At 36.3% G+C, this 12368-nt stretch overlaps 1 protein-coding gene across 1 annotated transcript; it reads left to right on the forward strand.

Annotated features, from left to right (window-relative positions):
- Window positions 1–9208: 9208 nt before the first annotated feature.
- Window positions 9209–10615, forward strand: LOC117944055 (nuclear factor 7, ovary-like). Its single transcript, XM_034870577.1, has one exon. The coding sequence runs from the start codon at window positions 9224–9226 to the stop codon at window positions 10613–10615; it is 1392 nt and encodes a 463-aa protein (XP_034726468.1). The 5' UTR covers window positions 9209–9223.
- Window positions 10616–12368: the final 1753 nt, after the last annotated feature.

Below are 12368 nucleotides of genomic sequence, written 5' to 3' on the forward strand. Positions count from 1 at the left end.
TGTTTGTTAGACTGTTTTAATTCGCGGAATGCGCACGTACTTTTACTTGTTAAATCATCTTTATCATAGTATACTATACTATCATAGTATAGTATGTTGACAAAAGTCTTAACAATGTCATGGTATGTGTCAAAAAAAGGTCAGAGTAGAGTGTTACTCTCCTTTGGATATCTTACTTAGAAAACAATTAGCTCTTTATGGGAATCAAACTCCCAACCCTTGCCTCCCAAACCAGTCTTCTAACAGACTAAACTATAACTCAAGTCTTAGTAGTCTGTAGCGAAAGGAGACATAAAAAGTCATATGAAAAAAGTCATGAACAAGTAAATAACTAAAAAAGTCTTAGTATAGTTTGTCAAAAAAATCCAAGTATAGAATGTGGAAAAAAATCATTAAAAAGTCATAGTATAGTATGTCTAAAAAAGACTATAGTATGTTGGAAAAATGTCATAATTCATACTAAAGAATGTAGTAAAAAAAGACTATTCATGAAAAATGTCATGAATAGTATGTCAGAAAAGGTTATAGTACAGTTTGTCTGAAAAAGTCAAAGTATGGTATGTCTAAAAAATATACAGTATAGTATGTCATGAAAAGTGTTATAAAAAGTCATAGTATAGTATCTCGAAAAAGTCATATTATAGTATGTCAAAAAAGACAGTACGTCAACAAAAGTAATAAAAAAGTCATGATGCAGATTGTGGAAAACAATTATAAGAAGTCATAATGCAATTAGAAAAATTATAGTACAGTATGGCAAAAAAATACATAGTAAAGTATTTCTTAAAAAAAAAATTGTATAGTTTGTTATAAAGGTTATAAATAAAAGGTTATAAAGGTTATAAATCATGAAAAGTAATTATGTAATATGTCAAAAAAGTCATGATAAAGTCATATTATAGTATGTCAAAAAAGGTCATAGTGTGACTTTCCTTTGGACAGCTTACTTAAAAATGGTTAGCTCTTGATGGGAATCAAACCCACAACCTAAGCCTCCCCAACTAATCTTCTGACAGACTGAGCTATAAAACAAGTCATCACACTGTATGTTGAAAAATTACATAAAAAGTCATAGTATAGTATGTTGAAAAATAAGTCAGTATAATATTTCGAAAAAAGTCATAAAAATGTCATGGTATGTGTCTAAAATAGGTCATAGTAGAGCGTGATATCCAAAGGAAAGTTCCTTTGGATATCTTAAAAGAAAGTAGCTCTTGATGGGAATCAAACTCCCAAATTTAGCCTCCCAAATTAGTATTCGTTCAGGCTGAGCTATAAATCAAGTCATAGTACTCTATTGCGAAAATAGACATAAAAAGTTAGAGTATAGTTCGTTGAAAAAGGTGAAAAACAGGTCTTATGTCGAACAATGTCTTAGGATAGTATGTTGAAAACAATCATAAAAAGTCATAGTATATTGTGTAAAAAAAATCATATCATAGTATGTAAAAAAAATAGTCATAGTATAGTATGTTGATAAATGTCATAAAAAGTCATAGGTCAAGAAAAGGCCATAGTAGCGTTTGTCTGAAAAAGTCATAAAAAGTCATAGTATATTATGTTGAAAAAGGTATAGTATCTCGAAAAAAAAGTGGAGAGTCTGCTATCGTGTGGACTTAAACAAGAAATCCTCCAGCTCCCAATGCAACTCCCCACAGACTGAGCTACTGCTACAACCAATGTCATTACTAGTCATAGTATAGTACATCGAAAAAGTCATAGTCTAGACTCTAGTATGTTGATAAAGTTATAAAACATCATAGTATAATATGTCAAAAAAAGTAATATTCATAAAGGCATATGTCAATAATAGTATACTTTCAAAATTTAAAAAAGTCAAAGTAGAGTGTGTTGAAGAAAGTCATAGTATAGTATGTCGAGAAAGGTCATTGCACTTGAACAAGAAATCCTCCAGTTCCCAACTCAATTCCCCACAGACTGAGCTACTGTTACAACAAATGTCATTACTGGTCATAGCATAGTATGTTGAAAAAAATCATATTGTAGTGTGTTGAAAAAAGTGCTAAAAAAGCTATACTATAGTATATTATTAATAGTCATAGTATGGTATGTCGAAAAAAGTCATATTGTAGTATGTTTAAAAAAAAAGTGATAAAAAGTGATAGTATACCATGTCAAAGATCATGTTCAAAATTTAAAAAAGTCATAGTAGAGTGTGTTGAACATAGTCATAAATATGTCAGTGTATAGTATGTTGTAAAAAAAGTCATGAGGTGAGAATGACAAAATTTAAAAAAGTCTTATTATAGTATATCTTTAATAGTCATAATATGGTATGTCAACAAAGTGCTAAAGAAGTCATATTGTAAATTGTTGAAAAAAGTCATAGTATGATTTGTCAAAAAGTGCTAAAGAAGTCAAAGTATAGTATATTGAAAAAAAGTCATAAAAAAGTCATAGTATAGTATGTCATTAATAGTCATGGTATAATGTCAGACAAGTGCCTACTTACTGGTGCTGATAAGAGAGTTGTTGTCCACATACTTTAGTCTGTATGTGGACACATATAAATACACCATTATTGTCCTACTTAATTTTAACACATATTATCTAGCACTTAGACACCTACTAGACACCTTTATATGTACATATAGTATATACACACATACACATACATATATATATATATATATATATATATATATATATATATATATATATATATATATATATATATATATATATATATATATATATATATATATATATACATACACACACATACACATATATATACACACATGTGTACACAAACATATAAATATATATACACATATATACAAATATACACACATACACATATATATACACATGCATGTATACACACACACAGAAAGAGAGAGAGAGAGAGACAATTTCGGGATGGTAAACAATTCAAAACTGACCCCTGAATTGGCCCTCATGAATGTAACATGTCTGATTCACTCATAAAATAACAATGCCCTCTGTTGTCGTACATCATCAGTAAAGCTATAATAAACTGTATCAATTAATACGTAGTTTCTGTCGCCCCCATGAGGAATTTTAAGGAATGAAAAACTGTCATTGCCGAGATCACACATGACATGACTGTTGATGCTTTTTAAAACCTTTAGCTAATATTAGAAAAATAACCATCAGTAATGTGGATTTAATAACTAAGTGGACAAATGCCTGGAACAGCTACAACAGTCTGGCAAGTTAAGAAAATGACATCACTTTACTGTAGTGTAGCATTAAAACCAGGAAATGACAACGCTTACCATATTACTATGTTACTACATGCACTTTATTAATCTAAGTTAATATTATGCTGGTTGTTGCACCAAACTCTTAAGGCTTTCTTTGGCTTGTGATATAGTGACATTATTAACATTACCCAGCTTAACTCACACACATCCAAAATAGAATTATTATGTATAACTTTTACCGTAGCACAGTGGAAATTATACTTCTACTACTTATTGCATCACAGCATGGCCTGCCAGATGCAGCAGATGACACGGCTGAAGGTCATCAAGTCTAGTTTAAAAAGTACAGGTAAAAAGTTCCAATGTGATACTAATTTAAGATATATTAAAATAACAACACATTGCTGCAGAGAGCGCTGCTGCAGAGGTAAACAAGGGACTGCCTCATGGAAATAACTTTATAACACAATTATTAACCTACAACTGACTCTCTTAAATAGGATAAAACAAAATGGCACAACAATTTGTGACATAAACAAACAGGAGTGGTCTGCTGTTTTTTAGATTTTAGTTGTTTTTTAAAATTTAACATCATTTAGTCACTGTTGCTGCTGGTCGTGCAAACAGTAGGCCTACTCGGTCGCGCTGACGTCACTATGCTAAAGTTAAAGACATATCACCTGAAGCATGCAGTAGAGCTACATTATGAGCGGAATAACAATCCACCTATGGTCCCTCTACAGGCCGTTGATAAAGAGAAATCATTAAAACACTGGATTTACAATGTCTTACTCAAACATAAAGGCAAGCTGAAAGCAGAGCTACGTTCAGTCGCTCATTTTTCTACAACATAAAGCTACAATCTGTGGTCAAGCTAGGAGCCTAGTTTCCATTCCAGGTTTTTATGCGAATTAAGTGATATCAAATGAAAAATGCCTTACGGAAACAGTAAAATTTGATTGAATTTCATGAATATCGACTCAAAGTTTGTTTGGTCTCTTTGAATTTTCTCTTCTTTAATCAGTAAACAGCTTATGCGATGAAGGCAGATGGATGAATTTTAAATTGCGATGAAGTTTTATGTAATTTTATGGTTAAACAGACGTACCTGCACAGGTCACCTTAGTGACTTACCTATGGACCAGTAAGCAGCGGGGATTTATGTCTGCTAATTATATGTTGGATTCATGTTAACCCTCATGTTGTCCTCAGGTCAAATTGACCCGTTTTCCTATATTACTGTTATTTTTAATTACCCAAAATAACATGATTGATTCCACACAATGCTCTTTGGCAAGTACAAATCTCTACTTTCATTCATTTTTGGGTCTTATTCAATTTTATAGCATTTGAAAAAATTGAAGTGGTTTGGAAATAGTATTGATTAAAAGTTGACATGTTCTAGTCTGTGATTATCCATCAACATACATTTATTTATTTTTAGTCTAAATAATTCCTAATTTCTGCTTTTCTAACTCAAATATTAGGTATGATTTCCAATTAAATTAGGTATTTTGACCATAAATTCCAAAAATGACTGTAAAACAAAAGTTAATAAGTTAGTGTTATGTAGTGTTGAAAATGTCCCAAAAAGGGACAAACATTGAAAAAAGCATCAAAAGCATTGAAAAATGGGACAAAAACGTAAGAAAGTTAAAAACATCGCTAAAATAGCATCAATTAAAGTGTTGATTTTCAATTTTGACGGGAAGACAACCCAAGGGTTTAAAAATATTACAATAATTTGGAGGCCCCGCCTGCATTGACTAAGAGTATCCCCCAGGGGTCCCGGACCTTGTTGAAGATCCCTGAATTATAGTGATAAGTGTGTGTCTTTGTGTGTGTATACGTGTGTGCGTGTGTGTGTGTGTGTGTGTGTGTCATGATTACTCACGTTAACAGGAAATGACAATGGGGTCATCTCTGTGATTACATTAAAGAGCTGATAACTGGAGATGAGAATCTGCTTCTCTTTGTTTTATATCACTGTAAACAGAGTCTGCTGCTGGGTTTTGGGTTGGCTGGGCGGCTGTGGCTCAGTGGTAGAGCTGAGCGGTTGCCTGCCAATCGGAAGGTTGGTGGTTTGATCCCCGCCCCTGCAGTCATTGTCGAAGTGTCCTTGGGCAAGACACTGAACCCCGAGTTGCCCCCGATGCTGCGCATCTGTGTGTGAATGTTTATCTGATGAGCAGGTGGCACCTTGTACGGCAGCCCCGGCCACAGTGTGTGATGGTGACTGTTTCCTGTAGATGTACAAACGCTTTGAGCAGTTGTTAAGACTGGAAAAGCGCAATATAAATACAGCACATGTACATTTTTGTAACTGATACTAATGTGGATTTAATGGTTACAAATATCATCATGTATTGGCCGATATATGTTGATATTGAGACTCCTGTTATGAAGCCACTTTTCAGGTATTTTTAAAGTCTACGGTCATTACACAGCTCAACACTGGTAAATACATTTCAGAAATGGCTGCAATCCTTTTTTATCTAAAACAATAAAGAATGAAATGAAGAATGAAGTGTATATTGTACTGTATAATCAGAGATATGAGAGAGATTTTTCTAAGCATGTGACAGATTGATTTTGTTCAAGCTGCTGCAGTATGAGTGAGATGTGTTAAATTAAAGGGATGGTTTGGATATATGAAGTAAGGTTGTATGAGGGAGCCCTGCAGAAGGCCATAAAGAAGATCATTGGGACTCAACTACCAGCAGTCAACTCCGTCAGCTGTGACCTGACACACCCTGCCCTACCATGTGGTAGGAGATTCAAGACCACACACACCCTGACTGCTAGACTGAACAGTTTCTTCCCACAAGCAGTAAAACTGGTTGGTTGATGGTTCCTAGTCTCATATCAGACGTCATCAAACCAACGTTTGCATCTCCAAGTTAGTTATCTATTTTTATATTACTGAGGCTGCAAACTAATAATCGGTAATGTGTAATATCTTTTCTGTTATCTGTTCACTGAAAGGCGCGTTATAAACTGCTGGGACATTTTCACCTCTTGCTCTTATTCAGCTGCTTTAAAAAAAAAAAGTAAGTTCTTTTACATTTTTAGTTCTTTTACATTTAGTTTTTAATACTCCAACATAGACTACCAACATAATTTTATTCTAATACTGTCAGACAGTGGTGCAATGACAATAAAGTTACAAATGCCTTATGACAATAATTAGATTTTATATATAATAAATAAATAATTTGATGCATCAATATGTAAGCAGGATTTTGTTAAGTACTGCAAACATACTGTGGATGCTTGTGTAATGACTCTTGGCAATAGCCGATGGCAATGAGATCACCTCTTTGAACCTCATAGAGCTGATGAGTTTTGTTTCTCAGGTAGGAGAATCTGATTCTTTGTTATATATCATTTATGACATTTGGTGGTCACACGAAAAGATATATACATACATACACATTAACACATTATAGTGGGCTGAAACAAAGGATTGATGTAGTTTAGTATTTTATTGTCCACAGGTGCCATGGTTAGCGTGCCATGCCTCTTTCCTGTTCGACAGGTCATCGTGTGGCCACGCCCCTAAAGCATCCACTGCTTCATTGTGTATTTTAAAATAAACGAGATAATTAGCAAAACGAACATGTATGCTGTATGGAAGGAGCATTGAAATGAGTGATTTAGACCTTAAAGTTGCAGGATTAAACCATAAAGAATGCAGGATTGGGGCTATTCCACATTGGTTTCACGTTTCAGGCCCGGAAGCTTTGTACATTATTTTTACAATCTATGGTCATTACACATGTTACACACTTGAAAATATATGATTTTCTCGCCTACATTTTTACCCTTAAAAAAGTGCTGCAGTTTCCACATGCTTTGGCCCTCTGGGGTGACCCTGAGTTCATTGGGAAGGTAACACTCCCAACTTGTTGTTTCTAGGGGCAGTGTGACACTAGGCCTTACTGACACAGAGCTACAGAGGTTAGAACACAGAATTTATATTTCCGTCCAAGTAAATTATCTGAAAAATTAATAAAAAGCACTACTGTAAGCATATTATAGGGGCTATATACTAAAATAGTACTCTAGCCACATGTCTCAACTTAGAACAGAAAAAATCCAGAAACAAATGACTTATAAAATGGATTTTATATGAATGTATTTCTACAGATATGTCTGTGCGTTTGTCTTATTTCTTATTTCTAAAAAAGCCAAAAAAGTGCTAAATACAAAACTTCTGAAATACACATCCACATCACTCACAGATATGTCTGAAAGAAGTACATACATAGATTTATAGAAATAAGTAATCATAATTTTATGAAATGGTGAAATGCCAGAAGAAGTCCATATTTTTGCATTCAGACTGCTGTGAGAGATCACAGGAATAGTTTTTGTTGGCCATATTTGGTATCAATCAACTCGTCTTCTTATTGGCTACACAGGGATGCCAGTTTTATGACCTTATCTTCTAATTTGTGGGCTACACTGTCAATCTTTCCCACATGGGCCCAATGGGGAGTGTGAGATTTCATTTGCTTAGCTTGGGGGTATCTTGAGATACACTGATGCTATTGGCTGGGAACAAAATTCATTGCAAACTGCACAAGCCAGAGAATGTAACGCTGTCTTTGGTATTGCTGTAGCCCGCCCACGGAAAAAGATACACACGATAGAAACCAAGAAATGATGCACTATCTAGATTTCTCTACGTCAAAACTTGGGCTGAAACTACAAGATTGTGAGGGGACCAGATAATTATGGATTACAAGGCTTGGATATTCTAATACCTTAGGGTGGTTTCGATGTAGAAAACTAAGGTTTTGGGCGATCTTTCACCGCTGTGATTAAAGACACGAGGAGACAGGTAGGAAACACACACTCGATTAGACTCAAATCTTTCTGTGTTTCTTTACTTCAGAACATGATTATAACCGTTGTGAATCACCTTATTGCTTCATGTGTGGGCTCGATGGAATCAGGAGACTTTAAGCTTTCAAATGATGTATGGCATGAGCATGTTTATGACGGTTTAATGCTTACAATTTATGAGAGAAGTCAGCACTTCCGAAAAACGGCGAGTTTATCTTCCGTGGACGGGAACTATACGCTAAGACAAAAGTTCAGAAATAGCTGTACTTTTTACGAAAAGGTAACGTTTTTTATCCTCATCTGTAAAACAATAAAGAATCAAATGATGAATCGATAAGTTATCTAATTGACTTAATGATTTAGCATTTTCTAAAAGGAATACTGGGAAGTATCACATCAATGTAAAATCTTAACATTTCCAGTGCTGTGTGGAGTCATTGCATGTGTTGGGGCGTGTGCTATGAGTGTAAGTAGTCTTTTCATTTACGTGAAACTCATAACTGGTTTATTGCACTAAGTAGTAGAGCGTTTTACGAGAAACCGTGTCACAGAGTTCAGCTTCATGGCTGACTTGTCATGCAAGAAACTAAGATTGTTCCTTTTACATAGTAAGGAGACAAACTGATGTTAAGATTCACCTTCGGACTAAACTCACAACTTCCACTGAAAGAAGTTTTCTGAACCGCTTTCAGACTACAGAAATACTGGAATATTAACATGTTCTTCTGCTGCTGATCGAACGCAACGTTAAGGTTAAACACAGATTCAAATAAGTCAATGTAATTTCTAAAAATAATTTCAAAAAGTGTGTTCTTTCAGTTGAAGAACGAATGGATCAACGTGAACTTGTTTAACAACCTTTGGTCTCACTGCTGCTATGATAAAGTCCCACACCCTTGGATGACTCACCTGAAACCAACAGGTATATATACTGCAAATACCCAGCGTTTCATTGTGACACACAAGCAGTGAGCAGACTAACAACCTTCACTGAGAGAGAAGAAAATGAGGGAAAACTGGAACACTGATACTTCAACCTGCTGCTGAGGTCACACACTGGATGTAAGTTTACCACTACCAAAAAATAAAACAACCATTAATGTTCTAGTTGATAAAAAGAACAACTAACTTAATTGAAATGTGCTGTTTGTCTGCTCTGTTTTCAGCATTTAACAAACGCAATGGCTTCCATATCTGAGGAAGACCTCTCCTGTCCTGTCTGCCATGAACTCTTCAAAGATCCGGTTGTCCTGTCATGTAGCCACAGCTTCTGTAAAGACTGTCTCCTGGACTGGTGGACAGGGACACAAATACAGGAGTGTCCGGTTTGTAAGAGGAGGTCATCACGGAGTCAACCACCCCATAACCTGGTATTAAAGAACCTGTGTGAGACCTTCTTATTAAAGAAAGGTCAGAGAGGTTCAGCAGGGTCTGAGACTCTCTGCAGTCTGCACTCTGAGAGACTTAAACTCTTCTGCCTGGACCATAAGCAACCTGTGTGTGTCATTTGTAGAGATTCAAAAACTCACCATAGCCACAGCTTCAGTCCCATAGATGAAGTTGCACAGGATCACAAAGAGGAACTCCAGAAATCCCTGAAGCCCTTACAGGAGAAACTAAAGCGCTTTAAAGAAGTTAAAGGAAACTGTGATGAAACAGCAGAATACATTAAGGTCCAGGCCGGACACACAGAGAAGCAGATTAGGGAGCAGTTTAAGAAGCTTCGCCAGTTTCTAAAAGAGGAAGAGGAGGCTAGGATCTGTGCTTTGAGGGAGGAAGAGGAGCAGAAGAGTCAGAGGATGAAGGAGAAGATTGAGGCTCTGAGCAGAGAGATAGAAGCTCTTTCAGACACAGTCAGAGCCACAGAGGAGGAGCTGAGAGCTGAAGACGTCCCATTCCTGCAGAACTACAAGGCTGCAGTGGATAGAGTCCAGCAGCACCCCTTGCTGGATGATCCACAGCTGATCTCAGGAGCTCTGATAGACGTGGCCAAACATCTGGGTAACCTGAGCTTCAACATCTGGGACAAGATGGAGGAGATGGTCTCCTACACTCCTGTTATTCTGGATCCAAACTCTGCTCATCCAGAACTCATCGTGTCTGAAGATCTGACCAGTGTGAGACGTGAAAAGAGGCAGAAGCTCCCTGACAACCCAGAGAGGTTTGATTCCTTTCACCCTGTCCTGGGCTCTGAGGGCTTTGACTTTGGGACTCACCGCTGGGATGTTGAGGTTGGGGACAGTGCAGTCTGGTTTCTGGGTGTAGCAGCAGAGTCTGTTGAGAGGAAAGGCAGATCATGGTCTGGACTATGGAGAATAGGATTATTTAATGGTATCTACAAAGCCTTCGCCCCGTCAGCCTCACCGACTGTTCTCCCAATGCAGAAGAAGATCCAAAGGATCAGAGTTGATCTAGAATGGAACAGAGGAAAACTGTCCTTCTCTGATCTTGATACCGGCCAACACATTTACATCGTCAGACGCACTTTTACTGAGAAGCTGTTTCTATACATTAGTAATAGTGATAAATTCCCAATCAAGATTTTACCAGTTGAAGATGACGATGACAATTAAGGTTACTAGTACACACATACTGTACATCAGTATATCAGAGAGAGAGACATCATGGCTTTCAAATGAACAAAGTTGCAGTTGATCAAGGCCACACCCCCACCCTCCACCACCCTCTCTTCTACTCAACTCAAAAACAGATCCAGAAATGAAACCAATAAGGTCTATATAAAAGAGACTTCAGATACAGTATTAGGGGACCACTAAGGTCTATATAAAAGCATCCAAAGAGCATCATGTCATGGGACCTTCAAAAGGGGAATACCATGTGATTTAATCTAAAGTTATTTCCTTGTATTTGGCCCTAAATGAAAGCCCAGTATTACAACGAGAGAGGTAAAAACATTTGAGACAATGTGCCTATTTTTAGAAATTACATTGACTTATTTGAGTCTGTGTTTAATCTTAAAGTTGCGTTCGATCAGCAGCTGGGCATGTTAATATTGAAGTATTTCAGTATTCTGAAAGCAAATGGAAAAACCTATTTCCGTGAAAGTTGTGAGTTAAGTCCGAAAGTGAATCTTAACATCAGTTTGTCTCTTCTCAGTGGAGGAGGAACAATGTTAGTTTCTTGCATGACAAGTCAGCCATGAAGCTAAACTCTGACACTGTTTCTCGTAAATGAAACAAACACAGGACATCTCAACTGTATTTTTTCACAAATTTTCTCTTTCGTGTTCAGATTTATTGTTATGGTTGTGGTTATTGAGGAACTAAAGTTGCCTCTGACTGTACTCTTATTTTGAGTAGTTTAGTATTGTTTTTAGTATTTTAAAGAGGTTTGTCACACAAACAATAAGATAAGATTCAGATTGTGGGCCGACATTATTCATTAGCATGCAAACTTATTGGTTGAGTGCTTTCTAGGTATCAGTAGTGAAATGCAACAGTAACAACTGTAACAGTTAAGGACTCTTATGTTTCAGTAATTTACTCATTAACATAATACAAATGGCATTAGTGTTAATTGTCTTTTATGATGTTACATTCTTTATTGTCGAGGGACTGTGACTAATTTAGTTTTTCTATTCTGTATGTTTTTCTGGAACATTTAAAGCCTGCATAACTGATTATGTATGTTTGATTTTTAAACAGCAACCTGCGACAATTGTTTTTAATCGTCTTTTGAATTACTCTATCTTGAAACCAATAAAGAATGTGGTGAAGAAGGAAATGAGTAATGTAGTGTATAATTTAGGCAATGTTGTATTCTAGGAATCACCTACTTTGTGTGTGTGTGTGTGTGTGTGTGTGTGTGTGTGTGTGCATGCATATAGTGTAACACCACAGCTACAGCTTTTAAATAAAGGAAAACCACTAAAAATGGATGAAGATGACAATTATGGTTATCATTACACACATACTCTACATTATTCAACTCCTCAAAAGGGGAACACCATGTCATTTAATCAAATGTAATTTCCTTGTACTAAATGTAATAAAACGTCAAAAAGAACTGACTGACAATGCAACACACTGTACACAAGTTGTTTTCTTTGAAAATACAAAAAAATGAATAAGCGGTTTGTAGTATAGTATAGCTGCATAGGGGCTGTGGCTCAGGGGTAGAGTGGTAGGTGCCTGCTAAGTGAAAGGTTGGTGGTTCGATCCCTGGGCTGCCTGCAGTCCCATGTCGAAGTGTCCTTGGGCAAGACACTGAACCCCGAGTTGCCCCAGATGCTGCTTCATTGTAGTGTAAATGTGTGTGAGGGTTTATCTGATGAGGAGGTGTGAAGATGTGTGTGAGTGTGTATCC

This window comes from Etheostoma cragini, chromosome 4 (genome assembly GCF_013103735.1).
Source record: "Etheostoma cragini isolate CJK2018 chromosome 4, CSU_Ecrag_1.0, whole genome shotgun sequence".
Lineage (NCBI taxonomy): Eukaryota > Metazoa > Chordata > Actinopteri > Perciformes > Percidae > Etheostoma > Etheostoma cragini.

What these genes read in the sequence shown, in the direction of transcription:
- LOC117944055 (XM_034870577.1), top strand. Translation starts at nt 9,224, where the DNA reads ATGGCTTCCATATCTGAGGAAGACCTCTCCTGTCCTGTCTGCCATGAA.